At 41.2% G+C, this 21366-nt stretch overlaps 1 protein-coding gene across 13 annotated transcripts in view; it reads right to left on the minus strand.

Annotated features, from left to right (window-relative positions):
* The window catches only part of celf2 (cugbp, Elav-like family member 2), a 239346-nt gene that overhangs the window by 18429 nt on the left and 199551 nt on the right, over window positions 1–21366 (minus strand). For 7 of the 13 annotated variants that reach the window (XM_085375374.1, XM_085375370.1, XM_085375367.1 and 4 more), the window contains 3 exons: window positions 19011–19090; window positions 6615–6776; window positions 2469–2532 (listed from right to left, as the gene is read on the minus strand). In XM_085375374.1, the coding sequence (XP_085231500.1) occupies window positions 2469–2532; window positions 6615–6776; window positions 19011–19090 (306 nt within the window). Of the gene's footprint in view, window positions 1–2468; window positions 2533–6533; window positions 6777–19010; window positions 19091–21366 lie in introns of all 13 variants that reach the window. The other 6 variants (XM_085375363.1, XM_085375361.1, XM_085375365.1 and 3 more) reach the window with 1 other exon arrangement.

Below are 21366 nucleotides of genomic sequence, written 5' to 3' on the forward strand. Positions count from 1 at the left end.
ACAACATACAATTAAAAGCTGACACCTCGCGAAGAAAGCGAACCAAAGGAGGGCAGAACAGTCGGAGTGCGAAGGCTGGAGGGAGGCGTAAAGGGGAGATGAAGAAACTGTGAGTGAGGAGGGTGGGAGGTGGGGGAGAATCTGCAAAAAGGAGGCTTAAAATAAAAAAGCAAGAAAGAGGAGACGAGTTTAATGGAAAGAGAGAAGAAAGTTGAGATGATGAGTATCCACGAGTGCCTGAAAGTCTTAAATAACCCAAATTTTAAAGCCCTAAAAATTATATTTCTTAAATACAGAGATTTTATCTTGTTCAACATTTAATAGCAGAGCTTCTTGGCGAGCTCAAGGCTTAGATTAATACAGAACTGGGTTAATACAATATGCATTTTTTATTGCTGCAGCTTCACTTAGGAGAATTACTGTCCCATACCGCTTCATTTCCTGTCTTCACGTGTTGGAAAACCTTCACTGGCTGTTATTTGACTACGCTTTGTCTATTGAAGGATTATGCAGATTAGTGCATATTTAATGAGATAATGCCTCATGTGCATGTAACTGTCCAAATGTAAGTCAGCACCTGGGGAAGTTTCCCGATAATGAAAATTTCTCCCTGTAAATACTAAAAATAATAACACTAAAATATTAAAAATTATAGTTTTACATACTTTAAGCCTAACATCTACCTAACATCTCTGATGTTTAGAGCATCCAATAAAATCAAAATGTTTGATTATTTCTAGCAGATTTCCAGGTTTTATCTGAAGTTCGGTTTTCTGGTCTGGAGAAATTCGCGCATATTTAGGTAGATAATTGCCTAATTTGCAGATTTAAACATAAAATTTCAGAATGCTTGCAACATGGAAAATATTTGTGTTAATGTAAGGAAACTATTGAGGAAGTTTAATTATGCTATGCTGCTTATAGGTCATTCAGGGCCTCATTTATAGAGCACTTTACTCAAAAACATGCCAAAAATGTACTTTTTTCTGTCTGCTGGGAGTAAAAGACATTTGCCGTTCAAGGTATTTCCACTTCATGCACTGTTCAAATTTCTGTTTTGAGAAAAAAAATGCAAACAGGCACATATTTATATGGGTAAATGCCTGATTTGCATAAAAACATAAACATACAAATGTCAGACCGGTTGCAACATGGAAAATATTTGTGTTAATGTAAGTTAATAATATAGGTTTACATTTCTCCCCATAAATACTAGGATCCAACATTCACAGCCAAGTATTACTGAGGTTTTATTGCTAAGAATGATTAAAAAGATTGACCTTCTCTGACTGAGTGTTTTTTGTTTTATGAAGTGATAAAAAATCTTTTTTGACAGAATCACTTCTGTTAAAATATTTGACTTTTGGTGAACTATTCAATATTTGAATTTCTATTCAAGAAAAGTATGCAATTCAGCACATATGTAGGCATGTAATATTTAATTTATACATTTAAAAATAATTTTTCAGTAAAGTTCAGACGCAGAAATAATTGTCTACATGTAAGTAACCAGCTGTGAAAGTTTCATGGTGATACAGGCTTGTAAAAATCCTCTAGGTCGCCAATAATTTGTAATATATATCATGCAAATTTACATTAAATCCACTAGCACTTACATCAATGAAACTTTCTGATTATATGCTGCATATTTTTATGGAAATTCTTACTCAAATGTGATTCGGAGCCTCATTTATACAAGATTTTATTCCCAAAATGTATTTTTTTCTTGCTGCTGGGAGGAAAAAAAAGCCTTTGGACAGTAACTAAATTAAAGAGTACATTTTTAACCTGGCTTTATCTAGTCTTTAAATTTCTGTTCTGGAAAAGTATGTAAGCTGGCACATATTTAGATAATGAATCATTTTCATATTTAAACCAGAAAATGTGTAATACATAAAATATTTTTCCAAAACGAAGCCAAGTTTTGCAGCGACATCTACTAGGTAAAAAATTTCAGCCTGCTCCCTTGTAGTGTCTTCCCTAAGCTCAATTCCTTTAGAGTGAACAAAAGGCTTAACTTTGCTTTGAACCTGCAGATACTCATGAAAGAAAGTATGGAAGTGAAGATGATAGATCAGAGGCCCTCCACAGGAAGAGAGCAGTAGATGGCGCCAGCCTGCAGTGCAACAAATCCACCAAAGGTGCCCACTTTTAACCATTTTCTGTGCTCCTTTTTCTTTCTCTTTCCTCCGTTCTGTGATTCATCCATCCCCGACAAAGCCTCAGTGCTACTGTTACACGCCCAGGGCACAACTCATGTCTGGCCTCATTAAAAGATCAAGACAAATCTTAGCAACAGTTAATAAATCTTCAGGGCAAAGATCTCTCTTAACTCCACCACGCGAGTTCATCTGTTATGCTCTTTGGTCCTGTTTTAGAAGTCTGTGGGAAAAAAAAAACAGAGAGGCGCAACAAAGAGTCCACTGCCGTGGTAGATCTGTGAGTCTATCGACTGATTTTTGACTCACCGGCCATCTGCTGGATCCCGCTGAAGGCTCCTAGGTTACCAGAGGAGGCTGCTTGCTGAAGCAACTGGAGAAAGAAAGAGAGGCGAGGGGGAGAAGGGAAAAGAGGAGAAGAAAGTGAGCCAGTGGATACCGACAGCTGAATACATGTCTATACTATGCAACAGTGAGAACTAAACTTGTAATGAGCGGTTTAGCAGTGTGGTTTTTGCATCAGTGCTCGATGAGTAAATGAGCTGCTAATATAGTTTGATCTCTCCTCTAAGGAAACACTGTTTGTGTTCCACCGTGATTCTCTCAGACAAGTTGAGCATGAAAGCTCTAATCTAGCCGACTAATTAGATTCCAAAACAAAAGTGGAATACTGATGCTGTCAAAAACTCAAAAAACTTGAATTAACAGCAAATTAACATCTTGTTTCTATTGTGTGATATTTTCTTTTCCTTCCCAGAATAGAGCTTAATCTTTTGAAAGGACTGAGAAAAGGGGATTGAAAGCGCAGAAAAATCTGGGAACTCAATTCGCAAAACAATTTTTTATCTCAACGCCCCACCTTTAGCTCCAAATAAATCGATATACAGTAAGGGAGAGATGTTTGTCTGAGCTCTGTTTTACCCTCGCTCAAAGGAGAGGTGCAAATTGCAGCTAGGATCAAACAAAATGGGAATCAAATCCCCGACATTTAAGAAGTGTATTTTAACGGCGGTTTAGGTTGTTAAATTAGAAACTAAAGAGCAACGAGTCAAGGGTTAGCTCCCCAAAGCTATTGAGGAAGGAGAAGAGGAGAAAGGGGTCTCTGAACCCTAGTATAAAACGAGAAACTTCCCAATCAAAAAATCAAAAGCGTCTAAACAATTTTAGACGCTGAGCAGCTGAGCTTCTGCTGCAGCAGTTTTTAAATTGGACATCAGACGATTCCAGTACGCTCCACGCCAACCTCCAGTTTTATTTTTACACCCGTTTAAATCCACAAAATTTAGACATTATAAATTTTCAAAGAGGACATCAGGCAAGCGCCTCTGTATCCATGAAATTATCTACTAACCATTTTTGATTCATACTTTTTGGAGTTAAAAGTAATGACTACTATTTTTGAAAATAGAAAACGGATAATTATTATCATTAGCAGAAAACCTCTAATTTATAGTTTATGCTAACAAATTTTGGAGAACAAGATCCACAAAAAGTTGCAAAAATCTGTTCAGGATTATCTCCAACACTCCATTCATTCACTTTTTGGTTTATCTTCTGGAAAATCCCATAATTTGCGTCACCCTCAACTTTATTTTGAATCATTTTAATACATACGCGTTACCCAACTTGCCAGATTATCTACAGACATGATCTACACGCTGGATATAGCTTCAACACATCTGTCGGCAAAACAATTAAATAATGTGTTCGTTAGTCTTCACACCCTAGTAACATACTTTTCCACATAATACTGTAATATGTTTCGATATCAGCGGCACAGAGATGTCATGCATTTACATAAAAGAGCGAGAGAAGGGTGTCAGCCTCTGATGATGATTTAGCATTTAAAAAGGAGCTACAACAGGACAGACCTCAAAGCACAATACTTTGTAAAATATCAAAGAAAACTGTTCCCACTGAAGGTGGAAACAATAGTTCTTCTTTGCTACCTAAAGCAAAAACACACTGTAAAGTACAAACAGGGTATGACGGCACAAGAGGAAGAGATGCTATCAGCTACAAAGATAACCAAGCATGTCCGGAGCGTTCGCTAGTTGCTTTCCGTATGACAGGAAGAGCAAACGGCGGATGGAATTACTGATACGGTTACATAGTTGTAAAAGAACAGCTAAAGGACAGGTGGAAAATATTTTTCAGTTTTCAAGTAATAATCTGGCACATGTGAAGCTTTTAAAGATTTGTTGGTTAGGTAGTCACGTTATACATTTACGCAGCATTTCCAGGGCATACGTTAGCTAGGCTATTTTTGTGCTTATAGTTGATGTATGCCACTTCACTGGAATAGTAAGTTTGATTCTTGATTCTTCAGATCAGACAGTGTGTGATCAGTCAACCGCTAGAATGTTATGTTATACAGTGCATAGCATAATCATAAATATTAGCGCACATTTGCCTAAAATTGCTTAATATAGTTTTGAGGCTACATTGCTATTGCATTTAATTTGTAATTTTTTAGTTAACTAAAAAAATAAAATACATCAATAAAGGATGTAAAAATTATTTACCATTAAGAAATAGTGAAATGCTAATTATTATTATTATTATTTTACTAGCTGGTTAATTATTAATTTGTAGATTACTACATTAATGGCTAAGGTAAGTAAGCTAAGGACATTATTTAGATGGCTATTTTGAAGCCCTGATGCTAGCAGTTGTTTACTTTTGCTTCGTCTAGCTCAGGGGTCGGCAACCTGCAGCTCTTTAGTCCTTTTAGTGCGGCTCCATGTGGTTTGGGAAAATACTTTTTTTTTTTTAAGTAATTAGCTGATTTTATTTTTTATTTATGTTAGTTCTTTTTTAACTTGTAGTTCTAAATTGGAAGATTATTGTGATATTGAAATATAAATATAAAATTCTATTCTATTATTTTTTTGATCGCTCAAAATAAGCGTCACACTTGTGGAAGCCGATATACCCGCCAAAACGCCGTGCATTTATCGAGACTTTCAACCCCAGGTAAGACAATTCTGGATCTTCGGATCCACATTATGTCAGCAGCTCCACCGTGGACTATGTTAAAAGCAAACACCGCTCACGCCTCACAGATGACAGCTTACAGTCCTGCGTAAAGATGAAAGTGACTTCGTACAGCCCCGATTTGCAGACGCTGTGCGCAGAGGTTCAGGAGCAGAAGTCCCATTGTAAACATATCACGGCAGACCCGACGATGTTTCCATGAACACGCTTTTCAGCATCTCTTTATTGACCACTTTTCACACACGGTTGCTGTACGCATGCAGCCGGTGTTAAAGCGCACAGCCCGACATATACCAACACAACAGCACAGACGTTGAGGCGGCGAGGCGCGATTGCCGCTCAGGTGCGTCCGCCTCCCCTGCAGCGGCGCTGCAGACCACGCCCCGCCACACACATTAACCAGGTAAAGTACATATTTAGGCAGAATATTGCAAATATCAATTTTTTAAAATTTTTTAGCATATGTCTTTAAGAGTTCAAAATGTGTTAATTACATAAAAAAAAATGTAATTTTCTCTGTAGCACTTCATGGATTTAAGCAACACGCCTTAGTTGTTCACACAAAGCATAAAGGTAAAAAAACAATATTACAGTGTTATCTTCATTTTAGATGTCAAAAAGTATTTGCGGCTCCCAGTGTTTTCTTTTGCGTGGAAATCGCGTCCAAATGGCTCTTTGGGTGTGAGAGGTTGCTGACCCCTGGTCTAGCTGTTCACTTAGGATTGTGAAAATATTGCGGTTTGACGAGTGCGTCACACGAGTATCACCTTTAAATTAAATGTAATATTTGATGACCTGAGGACCAGAACGGGCTCAAAAATGAAATCTTTAGGATAAAATGTAACTTTTCAGCCGTAACCTACACAAACAATAAACTGATCATAAAACAGTTGTTTTAGAATCCCTTGACTTAGTTATACATGAATTAAATAATATTCCTGATGAAATATAATTATGATTTCATTAATTATGTTTCTATTATTTGTCAAAAATTCAACAACTAAATTGTTTTAAACTATTGATTTTTCTACTTTCTGGCTTTCCACCTCCAATTTAATACTGAATGCAGATCTGTGAACACCATCGCAATGAGCACTTCATGAGAAATTCAGAAACAGGACGTGAATCCCTGCATTTTTATCTGGCGTGAACATTTTTCAGATATCGAACATGAAAGATCATCTTCTGGCAACCTTAATTCAGAGACCCCATTTCCTCACTGCGCAACTTTCCCAAGAGTAAGATAAAGGAGAGGAACAATGGCAGCTCTAAAAAAGGAATTACAGAACAAAAGGAAGAAATGAAGAAGGAGAAGACGGCAGGCCTATGTTGGATAGATTTTTTTGAGTTAGATTGTTCTTGTTTGGGGGCACTGACTGCTGCTGTGTTGGCCACGGGGCTGCAGTAAGGGGTTGTGGAGGAGGTGATGGAGGTGGGCGGCTCGGCGGCGCTCCTTACAGCCAGATACTGCGGGGTGAGGCCGCCCAGGCCCGTCAGGCTCCCCCAGGTGGTCGCACTGTTGAGCTGCTGCATCTGCTGCGCCAGCTGCTGCTGCAGACGCCGCTGCTCCTTGTCCTTCTGTGTGTCGGCAAACTTCACCACGATGGGAGATGAGCAGCCCTGCGGAGATGGGAGGATGAGGAGGAGCGTAAAGAAGGGGAGGGAAAGAGAGGAAGAAAGGGAAAACGAGAAGGATGAAGAAAGGGAGAAGGGAAGAAGAGAGTGAGGAAGTGAGATAAAAAATAAAGAAGTGATAGAAGATGAAAGGGAAGTATAGAAAGGCCACAAGCCCCCAAAGATGAGAGGAAAGGAGACAAAAAAGAACATGAAAGGATGGAAGGAAATGAGAGAGGAGCCAAGATGAGAGAGAAGGGAGGAAGAGAAAAACAGAAATGGAGAAGTGAGGAAAGAGGAGAGGAGAGGAGTTCAGGCAGGAGAGGAAATGGGAGAAGAAAGAGAAAAGGAGTCAAAGGATTGTTCAGGTACTTTGTTGCTTGCAAACACACCTGTAATAATTGTTGTACTGAGTGAACACAATATGGGCAATAAGCCACGTCTACAGTGATGATTCACACCTGAAATCATCCACAAACATCTTTGTATTAACAAACTTAACTTCAGCAAAGAAAGAAAATATTCTCAATTAAAAAGTCCTCTCTTGCGCACACACACACACACACACTCACTCACTCAGGGACACAGGACACGCACACACAGTCACACAGGAAACTTGAGTCTAAAGCCGGTGGGCTTTCTTCTTTCCCCCAAAAGGGCTCAGTTATCTCTGAGTCCAAAACGGTGTCACCAGAAACAGATTTCCCGAGTTCTCCAACTATTTCATCATCTCATATGAAGAGAGACTTGATCTGTGTGTGTCTGTGTGTGAGTGTGTTAATATGTGTGAAAGAGGGGGGGAAAGACCTAGAGAGAGAGAGAGTGATTTGGGCGACTACGAAGAGAGGTTGAGAGGGCAAGAGAAAGATTTAGAGATTTTAACGGTCACTAGAACGGCATCTAATTGTTCGAATTCTTACGCCTCAGAGCAGCGGCAGTGTGTGTATGTGTGTGTGTAAGAGAGATGATTGTGTACGCACACTGAAGCTGGGTAACAAATCAGACGTCCAACACGCTTGCTAACAACTATGACACGAAGGAGACAAAAACCCACAACGCTCCTGATAAAAGCTGCGGTGCCGGCTGAAACGAAGCTGAGACGGCAAGTCATAATCTATCACACCACACCATTACTCACACAACGCAATCAAAGCCTAACTAGGGGCAAATCCGTTCAAAAACAAAGGCAATCTGCCACAGGAGGATAAAAACCTTTTGATTGAAACATTTAGTTTGAGGCTCGATTCCGCACTCGGCGGGGGAGAGAAGGGATTTGCCTACTTTGCAGATAGCGCTGCACACGTTTTGGAGCGGAGATGTGCTGTATGACGGTTGTGTGTGCCGGTGCAGGTATTTTGTGCAAGAGTGAAAGCGAGCGAGCGTTTGCACTTCCTTCCTTCACTGTGGATCAGAGCGTGTACTGTGAAACTAGCTTTTAGCATTCACACTTCAGTCAGGACCACTTTGGTAAAAATAACACCGTGATTTCCATTTGCATTTATTTAGATTTGGCAGTACCGGGTGTTCCAAAGTAATGAGTTTGTCGGACAAACCGGCCTTTTCATGCGTGTTTGCTGAACAGGTGTCTGAGATCATTTAGTGCGGGGCACAGGAAGAACGATCCCCAACATTTAGGGAGTGAAAATATGCACTTTACTTTAAATTTACTGAGTTTAGGGACAAGAATGCGACAGTAACATATAATCTGTACCCTTTCTGGACACAATTTTGCATTCCTGAAAAGAAAATCTGTCAGTCTCTGATGCTAACACGATGCTAGGAGTGAGATGCTAAAAGCTGAGGGCATGCCAACCCCAAACAAGCAGCCCAAACTTGATTTTTAGGCCTCACCATTTTTGTGTTGATACTCATACATTTGGGCCATTTATCCCTTTGAGTCAACTTTCTTCTGATTGGCTGCCCTCTTACAAACAGATGGTCTAAACAGGAAGTGGAAAGTGCTTCTGTGCGCACAGCCAGAGCTGCATGCCTGAGATGTCCAAATAAGGGATATCCTCTCTGTGACATCATAGAGATCCAAGAGTAGAAAAAAAAACTGTGAGAAGCCTGAGCTTTTGTCTCACAGGGAGTATTTGTACATACACTGATGTCACTATTTAAAGCTATGGCCATGTTTAATATGAGAATCCACCACTGTAATTACACGCAAGGCCTAAAAATTCATTGTTTTTTTTTCCTAAATATCCTCCAAAATAATCAATTAATAATCATTAACACCTTTAGAAGCGTATGCCTACACTTTGACAGTATGACTGTCAAAAATAAAGAGTCTAGCCTAAAACTTTAATGGGAAATTAAATGAATTTCAAAGCCGAATTAATCTCTTACCAACATCACATCATCACAACTGATGGCTGTTGGCTTTTGCACCAAATATTATGCCTTTAATCTCGGTATAAATTGAGACACAGCATTGAATCATTTTGATATGACTTTAATTGGTTCAGCAGCTTCATTCTTATAACAAACACATCGAAGAATACAGATGCATGCTTTTTTTTTAAAGCTCTGTGTTTTCTCTTACTGTGAAATGCGACAATCTGACCAATGACAGAATACACATCACATCCTGAGCAACATTAAAAACTAGAGTTTCTGTGTAATTTAAAAGCAGACCTTCTTTGTCAGATAGAACATCCAGTGTATCTGCTTCCTTGTATGTGTATGTGTCTGTTTCCGTGTGTTACTGCCCTTCTTCTGTAGGCCGGGGCCTGACTTATCAGCTGAATGAGCTCGTCTCCTGTCTGTCGGCGGCTCGGCCATATTTACTCTGTCTCTCCACTGGTCATTTTGCCTCTTCATTCTGACCGCCGACAGATAAAGTAGAGGAGACGACGGGAGAATTGTATTGGGAGGGCGAGGGTTAGTCGGGGCCTCGCCGTTGGAGTCGATTCCCCCTGAGAACCGAGCTCCCTATCCCGCTCTGCTAAATATCTCATCACTCCAGTTGACACCTTGTGAGTGAGGGGAAATGCAGCCCGGAATGAGAGTCCTGCTCTGGGAGGAAGGCTGAGGGCCACAGGCATCTACACCTGATGCTGCCGGTTATCCCCGAAAGGCCGGCTGTTGCACTTTGAAGCTGTTTTTCAGGTGATTGCCTCGTTGGTTACCTTCGCCCCTAAATGCTGAGGATACATGGAGAGAAAGTGGCAGCTCATGCCATCTATTAGTTTTGCTCAAAGAAACAAACTATCCTGCTTTTACCTTAAGGGGATTTTTTAAAAATTCATCACAGATTAGCAGCAGCTCGAACTTTCATATAAAAACACTCTCTGACTAAAGAGCTAATCAACCTTGATTGAGATGAACAAGCATCTAGAAAGCCATGTATATCAGAAGCTGTTTTGACAGATGAACTCCAGGCAGTGTCAGGAGGATTACGTTGGGACTTTGTCCAGCTGGTCCTTGTGAACCACATGCTCAGATGGGGTCTCACTTCTGGAAGTACTCTGGCTTCAGCGATGGAGCTGCATGGATAGAGAGTGCAACAGGCAGAACATGGGACCTCGTGCTCCCTGCTCATGCCCCGTGAATTCAATTGACTATTACCTTTTCTTCTATAACACAGTCTGTTACTTCACTGGAAAGGCAGGAACATTTAATATCTGATATGCCGGATATTCTTTTTCTGCTCATTTTAGAGGTCACCATGGTGGACCATCTGCCTCCATCTCACCCTGCTCCTACAATCCCTTCTGTCACACCAACCCTTTCTATGTCCTCATTCACAACATCCACCTTCTCTGCGGTCTTCGTCTTTTCCTCCTGCCTGGCAGCTCCATCTTCAACAACCAGTACATCCACTATCCCTCCTCTCAACCTGAGATATCCCTCTGATGATGTCCACATTTCCAATCCTGTCCATCTTGGTTACTCCCAATGTAAATATTAGCATCTCCAGCTCGGCCTCCTGTCTTTTTGTGAGCTCCACCATCTTCAAAACACACCTCATAGCAAGTCGACCATCTTGTAAATCTTCCTTTTCACGCCCCTGTCACTCATTTCTACCTACTTCATCCAGCCTGGACCTCTCGCACTGTCCATTACTTTGGAAGATTGACAACCCGTCTCCCTCTCATTCACACACAAATTTTGTCTTGCTTCAGCTGACTTTTCTCTCTTGGACATCTCCATGTTTACACAGGTATCTCATCAGGACCACCTAGCTTTCCACTCTTCATACTCTTCATAGCTACCCTAATTTCCACCATATTAATCCTCTGCTCCTCTACTTTCATCCATCCATCCATCTCTAACATCCTTTCCAGTTTGGTCTCTCTCTGTGATACATTTCTCTGCCAGATAACGAAGTTAAAAGCTCAGCACTAAAAATGCAGATTATCAATCTCCACTGATGACTCTCTGGAAATTGTTCTGCAGCAGCCATCTTTTGAATTGGACTACATGGACTACATATCTAAAGTTTAAACTTTGCATGGTGTGATTATAAGTCTATTATAAATATATTTTTAAACAGAAGCCATGGCAATTTGGGCAATTATGACTAACTTTCACTGTTTCTGGGCAGCTAGAGGTATATGATTCAACTTCATCTTAAAATAAAAACAGAACATAAAGGTGAGAGTCTGGAGAAAAGTGGGCGAAACTACAGGTTTTGAAAATACGTCATAGCTTTTGGGATAAATCCACAATTCCAGTGTCGAACTGTTTGCGCAGAGGTTTGTGTGAAGTGTCATTTTTTTATATTCAACATCCAAAAATTACTATTAAAAGCACTGGATACACTTAATTTTTCATATAGCATAGTTGATGCTGTGGCACGATGGGCATATTTTCAGATGCTTCCATAAATTTAAACAAGTAGTTGACGTGCTTGGATTCCCAAAGAATTTGGACTTGTAACTTGTGTATGTAACTAAAAATAAAAATACTCACACATTGTGTATTTTACAGTTTTGGTAATTAACCTGTGAAGAAAAAAATAACTTTCCAAACCCTCGCTAACTAAATATGGCAAGTATAAAAGGACTATTAAATCTTTGTCATAGTCTGGTGTGATAATCTCCTTACACTCGTCTCTTTTTCTCCCATAGCTGTTAAAATCATTAACTGCAATTTCAGTAGAGATGCATACATCTCATTTTTAGCTACACGTGTCTTTCATGTTCTATCATATTCATCCCTCTGCAACAATGAAAAATAACTCGTCCCCATTTGCAAGTAATTTCATAGTTTTTACTGCAGCTGCATTTCCTTTCTATTCTGGTAGTTGCCATCATATTCCACTGAAATCTGCATCTCGTGAGCTTCACAGTGCCACAAAAGATTAATAGGCAACAAAAGATGGTGACAGGTTAACCTGCACTTGACCCATGACGTCAGTCTTTCCTTCTTTCACCAGAGCCTTTAGATTAAAGCCCTACTTTAGACAAGGACACCTTTTACACAACCCTGTGACAAACAGTGGAGTCTGACGGTTTGGCCGAGACTGCCCTTATAAGGACATTCAAAGGAAACATCGCAGCCTGCGATCCAACATTACTGTTAGTTTTTTTTTTGTCCATATAGACACGACAGCATCACACAGTTGTTGTGTCGGCTGCACATCCGTGATGGGACTCTCCCGTTCCACCACATGTCCAAAGGTGCTCTATTGGATTGAGCGCTGGTGACTGTGGAGGCCATCTGAGTACAGTGAACTCATCGTCATGCCCACAAACAACATCGTAAGATGATTTGAGCTTTGACACCTGGTGCATTGGCCTGCTGGAAGCAGAATAAAAGGATGGATGTGATCAACAACAATACTCAGGCAGGCTGTGGTGTTTAAATGATGCGTTGCTGGTAGTAAGGAGCCCAAGACTGCAGCTCCAGACAACAGAACCAAAAAGATTTTCGGGATGTATTATCTGGAATTAAAATTTTAACAGGTTAAAGAAAAAGAAACTAAAAATATAAAAGCCCAGAGTCTTCTGCCATTTCTTCTAAAATTACCAACTACTACCTATAGCCACCTATAACAACCAATGAGGGTCACTTCTCTCAGGAATTATCCCGTTTCCAACAACCCATCACGCCTCTGTGATTTAAGTCCATTTCAGAGTGTTTGACGAGGCCAGTGTTTATCGGTATCTGCTGATACGATGGGAGTCTGTAAAACCCTTTCTGCTGGGTGTAATTACACCACATGTTGAGTAAATCTAAATTTGTAAACCATCTGATTTGCTTTAAATTGCCCACTTTTGAATACAAACAGCAGGGGGCGACATAATGGCTTCATCTCGCTTACGGGATATTTCATGAGTCTCCTGCGGACAGTCGGCTCCTCACAATACACTGACTTTATTGATAACAGGCAACTAATGTTACCCAACATATGAATACTAATGTGTGGTCATAAAAAGAAACGTTCCTGTTTTGCCTCAAATGGTCTCTGGGTTCATATTCAACAGCAGCAATGTGTCTCGGTGCTGGAGGTGAAGCATCGATTCCCATTTTCAGCTATTTTCAGGAGACAGATTTTCAGCTCCAGTCAGTCAAGTCTCCCATGTTGCACAACTTTCACATCTTGAAAAATAAAAAATAAAGCGCTCCGAGTCTCATGGGAGAATTTTTTACCAGAAGATGCTTCTACGGGGGAAAACACTCTATTTTGAAATGCTATTTTTGTCTGTTTCTTGCAATCTTTTGACAAATCTCCTACACAGAAATGCCCGTCTCAGACAGATATCGTAACAGCATTTTCACTGAAATATAGATGTCAGTGCTGCCATCATGCAGCAGGTTGAGTGCGCTTGATAAAACCTCTAAAATATGCCTCAGAAATTTCACCTGCGCTGCATATGCTTGATGCCCAGGTGTCACGCCACAGTTCCTGACTGACAGATGGGTCTGTGTAGGCCGATGGCATGACAGCCCGTGGTCTCAAAATTACACTGCAATGATCACCTGCTGTAATTACGGTATCCGACTTTAAAATGATGTAATTACAGCATATCGATCAGCCGAAAATACCACCTTAAGAAAAAGGGGGGGAAAAGTGAAACTTTTGTCTGTGACTTGGATCGACTTAACCAGGAGTTCACTGAGCTAATAAAGCCAACTACGCTCCCTGAAGCCAACGCTCTGAGACAACCGTGAAGAGAGCATTACACATCGCTTCCCATCTTTCCCAAAATGCTTAGATGCACTCGCGCGAACTGAACTTATAAGCTCCGGTCCGTTTACCTTGGAAATCAATCTCCCATAGCTTTCAAGAGAGTTTATGCGCTCTGAGCCTTCTCCATCTCATTTATTTACCTCTCGCATAGCCTTCAAATGTCAAACCATGTTAACTTACCCTGCTAATAGGAAGTCAGGAGCCCCCGATATCTATAGGAGTCTGCGCGTCACGTCTGAGCTCTTTGTGCATGTTGTTTCAACTCATTGTCCCCAAAACCCAGCCTACTCGCTCAGAAGGAACCGTCAAAATCTGTCAAAGGCAATACTTGGAAAAGCACTCCCTCTTTAAATCGTGCCATGTTTAACTGTTCATTGTTGCATGTGATTAAACTTCTCCTTCCACTTTAGCTTCGCACTTTATTATTTATAGACTGTCTCAGTTTTTCATCAGTTGAAATAATTGTCGTTGTTTTTTCTTATTTTAATAGTGTAAAACATTTCCATTACAGTGAATTAAATCTATAATGAATTAATTCCCTGCCTTTGTAATAATATATATATTAAGAATCCATATTATGCAGAAAAGGTTTGCTTTGTGTCCATTTTGAGATTCCCAGAAGCTTATAAAAGCTGTCGAAAACAGACATCTTGAAGGTTGGATTGATGAAGACATCAATCCAACCTTTTAATCATTTTCAACCTTAAAGTGGTGCAAAATTCTCCCTCTAGTTTTGAATGTTATCAGCTCACTGAAAAGCCATTACAAGTCGTTACCAGTCTCACACATGCTGCCAGGCTCCTCCTCCTTTTTGTAGCTGTACCTCATTCGATCCACCCTTCAGATTAAGCGCAACAAAACATAGTGTGAGCTTGACACATCAACCGGCTTGCTTTTTCTTTCCTAGTGGTTGTCTTTAGGTTTGTTTTCAGGCACCAAAAATATGGATGGCTATTTGTTAGGAGGTAGAATCGGTTGTTTGCTGATGAGAAGTTGGGTAGTTTGATCCCTGAACCCCAATTTGCCCCCGATGCATATTTACTGTGTGGAAGATAAACTGCATTTAATAATGTGCTCTATGAATGTGCGTATAATGCAAAAAGGGCTCTTGAGTATCCTTTTCCTTGATCACCAAGACATTTATTTACCTTTGGAAATCTTACATGCACTTCTTCAAACTACCACTAGAGGTCTCCTGCACAAGCTGGAGTGCCTACAATGTTTGAAAACCATCTTCTGAGTTGCTATTAGACAAAGAATTGCACCTACTGGCCGTTCATTGAGCTGATAACATCAGAACTGGGCGACTGGATTGCGTTTCCTGTCAGCAAGTGTGGACACACACATCACCTGTCGGTGTAAAACAACGCTTGACTGAACAGCACGACAAACTGAAGCCTCCAGACTGATCCTACAGCTGAATCAACAATTCAGCTTAAATTAGACTTAGATGGTACTTATAACACCGGCAGAGCATATACACTCTAGAACACGCATATACATAGTAAACTGTGACTAAATTCAGAGTAAATTGAGACTATTTGGAAAACAAAGACGAATCTGGCATTTTGTGACAAATACTCGAGACTCATAAGTTAGGCTAACTCAGACTCCTTCTGTTAAAATAAAACATGGGATCATCCAGCCTTATACGGTGTCAACATCAGCCCCTGATTAATCTAATCTCCTATTTTCTTCCCACTGTCAGTCTGTATCTGTCTCTGCTCTTCACTACAGTCGACAGATGTGTTTGTTCACTGTTTAAACAGACACTGCTGTGTTTTCGCTCATGCTCTACTTAAGCTCTCGTCTAAATGCGCTTGAACGCTTCTGCATTTCCGACGGGGGGTCGGAGGGGGTGTGTGTGCACGTATGCAGCAAGCGCAGGATAATACACAAGTGTCCCTCTAGTTTCGTGCGGGAAAAGGAAAAAAGAAAAAAGGTAGGAAATAGAAAAATCAGTGTTGATGGAAAACTGCACGAGGGGAACCTGAGTGCTAAATGAGTCTTTATAAAAGGAGTGAATAATGTAAAGCACAAATAAAGCACAACGAAGGCGACCCACTTTTCTCCGTGTGTGTCTTTAGAGGTTCGACGGCGAATTACCCGTCCCGCTCATATCCACTTTCATTACGGCCTAACATTCAGAGAGCAAGGGTGTGTGTGTGTGTGTACAAATGTGTGCCGGCGCGTACCTGAATGTCACGCCGTAATGAGAATGGATATGACAGTGACAGGGCCATCAACGAATGGGCCCCCGGTCTGCCTTACTTCTTCCTCGTGACATGTGGCGCGTACGTGACAGGGAATACACTCACACAGACACACGAACACACACATCACGTGCACACAATCTTTCTCTATCTAAGACAGTGGGGTGCAATAGAGCCAAGACAATAACCAAACTCTATTTACCAGACCTCATTCCCTCATTCGGACTCGAAGTAATTACTTTTAAATTGCAAAACTGAGGAACATTAACAAACGGATGCGGCAATTTAGGTCCGCCTGGGGCTAGACAGCTTGTTTTCAAATGGAAATGAAGGTATTTTGCCATTGTCCACTGTAATATTGTTGTGTTATGGTTTAAAGCTTCCCTTTCCCCCCTTTTCCTGTGTGCATGATAAAAGCAAAGGGGCACTGGTAGTGTTTACCGGCCCCACTGTGGCAGACAACTTGCTCGGAGCGAGGTTAATTCTAGCCTAATGCTAACGCCGACGGAGAGGAGCGTCGCTCCTTCGACTCAGAAAGACAGACACCGCTGCTGTTCGGCCACATAAATCAACACAGACACTGATATTCACAGTGTGGCAACATAAACAGAAAAACCACACACATACTCACAGATAGACAGACAGAGGGAGGAGCATGCGTTTTCCCCACGTCAGGGTCACAGCACATCAATAGCAGCCATGATTATCATGATCAGCTCTAATGAGGGGGCTACGGGGGTGAATGCCACTCGTTCTTTTTTCCCCTTAACACAGCCTGTTATTACCGCTTTTTTTTGTCTCTTTCTCTCTGACTCGCAGGGGTACACACACTCTGTGCTCGTCTTATACCATGTAATTCTCTTCCCAATCACACTCCTGTCATCCTGCCCTGTCACAAGGCCTGACAATGCTGACAAGGGCGCCCCAAAAACCCGGGTGAGGCAGGGAGGGGGGGGGGGGGGGGGGGGGGACACAAAAGAGCTGCGACTAGGTCCCCATTATGGCACCGCTGGGGTCACTGTGCAACTGATGAGGTCTGTAACAGCACCTGCCAATTTGCAGTTGTTGTGTCAAGGGTGCTGCTTATTTGTCACAGTTTGGAGACTTTGCCAAAGTTTGCCCTAGTTGGAAAATCTGCGATTGGAAAAATGGAGACTAAACAGGCGATGGTGATTTTTATCCCAAGGCCGAGGACGTGACTGTGCCAGCTTCTGCTAAAGCTCTGGATGGACTTCTAGCTTTTAGGTGAATGTGTCACACTGGTCCTCTGCACACCTGGCATGTGGCGTTAGAGGTCTGCACAGGTCCTAACCTTAAGCCACAGTATTGTCTTTAACACCCAGTGCAGCTTGTACTTCCTAATTGGACATCTGAACTGGAGATTCAAGGCTAGATTTCATTGTATTCTTTCAAAATCACACAAAAAAAGACGGCTATTGCAATACACACTGATTTGCAAATTAACTAAACCCAAGCATAATCTGAGCCTGAAGCTTTATACAAATAAACAAAAGACCCAAAACCCCTGAGTGGCTCAAGTTATATAATAAATCTCTCCTTTCTTTCTGAATGGCAGCTCCACAGATGCTACAGAAGTCAGCAGCACCATAACTCTTTTATGGAAAAGAGACATCTTATAAATGAAAATCACCTCATTTAATAAACTCTCGTCAAATTAATCATTATTTTTACCGCCCGCATGCGGCGCAGGAAAGCCGAGACTTTGTTACAACTCACATTTCCTAAAGATACAAGCTGAATTCATTTAAATTTACACACCGAATAAAAGGATTTAGTTGGATAATCATAAAGATTGAAAGCATAGGCAGACTTGTACCAAACAGTTAATGCTTTAAAAAATCATCAAGTAAAAAAAATCATCAAATGAGAAGTGAACAGTTATACTCTGTAGGTTGAGGGGATGGAATTGGCCTCGTGTGTGAGTGAACAATGAAGGATTTTAAGGATAATAATGGTTAAAAATAATAATAAAACTAATGTGAAATAAAAAAGTATACACATGTAAATAATGTTTATGGACTGTTAATAAGATAAAGACTACTTCAGAACATAATTAACACCTTTGAGTATTTACATTACTCATACACTAACTTGTAACTTAACAAACAGGGTTTAAAAAAGTATTATTGTTACTATTCTTATTCACAATGTTTATTTTAAACCCTTAACAAGCTTTGTTTTTTGTTTGATTAGCACACAATTGCAACAATAATTATAATAAAGAGTTCGCAGTCGTCTGAAATGATCTCTACACATAGAAACTGCCAACGACTTTATTAAAAGTAATCTAATAAGGCCGTTAACACTTTTACAGTCTTATTAAAGCTTCCTGCATGTTAATTAAATCTTTGTAAGGACTCAAAGACTGTAAATAAAAGGTGGATGAAGGGTTTTGCATGCTCACATCTTTCTTTGTTAACTAGTGGATGATGTCAGAGTGGTTACAGCCACCTTTTATATACAGTCTATGCTTGAGTAGCACTTACCAACTTATAATCGCGTTTCACAAAAAGCTAAGCATTTGCTAACTGTTGTGGTTTAAAGATTTTATTCTCCTCGTGCTGAGGAAAAATTGATACCACATTTCTCTTAAGCGAGCAGAAAAAGACCTACATAATGGTTACGTATTATAGCAGCGCTCCTTTAGTCCTTACATTGAGGCATTCAATTCACTGGACCTGTGTCAGAAGTGCTCCAGGAAATGTTACTCGGCCTAACCTATTAAGTAGCAAGTCGCGGCTTTTACTGAAGAAGTGACTCAAAGATGAGACAGACATATAATTGCCAGCACAATAACAGAGTGAAGTGCATGTATTAAAGGCACTAAAGAGACAGAGAGTTGAAGAAAGGGCAAGAGTACCATACCTCCATAGTCTGAGACTGGTGCATGGCTTTGATTGCATTCTGTGCCATAGCTCTGGTGGAAAACGTGACAAACGCACATCCTGTAACGAGGGAGGGGGGGCAGAGGGAGGGAGGGAGGGATGGAAGGGGAGTGGGAGGGAGGGCAGAAGGGCAGGAGGAGGAGGGAAGACAAGAAAGAACAAAAACAAGACAAAAGGGTTGGACACGTCGTCGTTATAAAAACCCAAAACAGAGATTGATACAGAGAACAGCTCACAGGCAGACAACAGTGTTCTCAGTCGCTGTAGAAACAACAGGCGAAAAACGAGCACAGTGTAATGACAACCACAACCCCTCCCCGACCCCCGCCCCATCCACCACAGGACACCTGGGACAATAACCATCGGAGCGTCGGATTGGCTGTTGATGCCTTCCCTCGTCCTTGCCCCTCCTCCTTCTCCTTCCTCTCGCTCCCACACACACACACGCACACACTGGCCGAATTCGTCATACCTGTATTCAACTGCTCTCATCTCTCAGCAATTGAGCGGTGTAAAGCAGGCTGAATATGCATGAAAACGATTTGAATCCATTTGGGCCGTTCATGTTGTTTTGTGTGTCTGACTGGGTGCCCTCTCTTTCTGTCTTTGTCAGACAGGAAAGAGATGTGATAGAGGAGGGCGAGGTGAGGGGGGGGGGCATCAGCAGGGGGCTCGGGAAGACGGGAGGATAGGAAATGATATTAATTCAATCCACAGGGAGAGGAAGGCGAATAGGAAGTGGAGGTGTGGTCGGCCTCCTCCGTGACTGACACTGATTTTAGCCAATCAAGATTGGACACAGCCAGAGGCAATTTTAGGGGAGTTTGTTATCAGTTGTTTGTGGGTAAGGGGTGGGAGGAGGGGGTGCAAAGTTGTGTTTGTCTGACTGGTTAGGGAGTGATTAGAGGAGATAATGTGAGAAGTGCTTCAACAACATCCCAGGCTAATAATATGCTAACAAACTCACCAAGCCATGTTAGCGCAGCCAGGCCTGAACTGATTACACACATGCTTGGACACACACACACACACACGTTCAGGTTCAGCTGGCTGACTCGTGGCTTGGCTACAGAGGAAAAAACTAATAGCATGGGTCATCAGATAGACTCTCCCTGGCTGTGTGGATGGGATGAAAGGGTGGAGAAAGGGGGGGGGGGGGAGGAAATTGTGAGGATAATGCAACAGACAACAAGACAGAGAGAGAGGGGAAGGACAGATATGTTGAGGAATAGATGATCATTGTTCTCTTCCACCTCTATCACAAGCCGCCTGTAGCTGTGATAGGATGAGGATGAGAGAGACGAATGGTCAGTTTTTTCTCCTGACTACATCCACGGCTGCCTGGATTTTAAACACAGGCGTTTCCCTGAGAAAATGTAGACCTGCACTTGTACAGTTGCAAGTTTATCTCGGGGCTCTGACCGCCCTTTCTGGAGGGTAACACGTTTCTGATGAGCCTCGCTGTTTAAAACCGGACGCTTCTTTGCTCGGTAGAGGGCAGGTTGGTTTCTTTGATTGTTGGGCTGTTTCACAAACTGATTTTAAAACAAGAGATTAGAGTTGCATCTGTTTCTCATAGTCACTGTTTGTCTCTTTTATTTTGTACGTAGTGCTCAAACTGCTTGGTTACAGCTTTGAATCAAATCGCCAACTTTACAATTATTAGACACCCCGTTCTACCTCTGCACACATTTGAGACACGGGGCACGCCGAGCAAGCGAGTCAAACCCCGTATTAAGTCGAATATAACCAATTTGAAGATAAATATTTTTAATATGCTCATTTTGATGCCAGCAAAACATTTTGACCGTGTGTCAACAGAATCAAAATCCGGCTGATTAGTAATATGGTTATTTATAAAAGAACCAGGCTGGTACAGATAGGGAGGCAAAGACTACGTGGGCAAACAGTTCTAAAACAGTTGTAATATTTTTTTTAAATAATCTGTGGTATATAATACATTTTAAAAGATATAATCTATATTTAAAGATTCAGAATTCCTGATCTTCAGCCTCTCGGGTGTCATTAAAAACACATCTCTGTTGTAGAAAGTTAAAACTGTATCATGAAAATATGAAAGCATATTTAAACAAGTTCCAGATGTGTGTCTCTTGGCCTCATTTTATTTTAACAGGAGATTAGGCAAAGTGGGGAACTCTGCTTTGATTTGACCCATATTTAACTGGATCAGGTGACCCTGAACTCTCCCTCAGTTACGCTGCAACTGGTCTAGGCGTGTGGGGTCTTCCCATGATGTGTTTCTTCTTTCCTCACCCTTTCACTCTCTGCAGTTAATCATTAGTTATTATTAATCTCTCTCTCTCGTCTCATCTCCC

Source organism: Diplotaxodon limnothrissa, linkage group LG17 (genome assembly GCF_057381915.1).
Source record: "Diplotaxodon limnothrissa isolate DT_005_m linkage group LG17, D_limnothrissa_male_GT1.1, whole genome shotgun sequence".
Lineage (NCBI taxonomy): Eukaryota > Metazoa > Chordata > Actinopteri > Cichliformes > Cichlidae > Diplotaxodon > Diplotaxodon limnothrissa.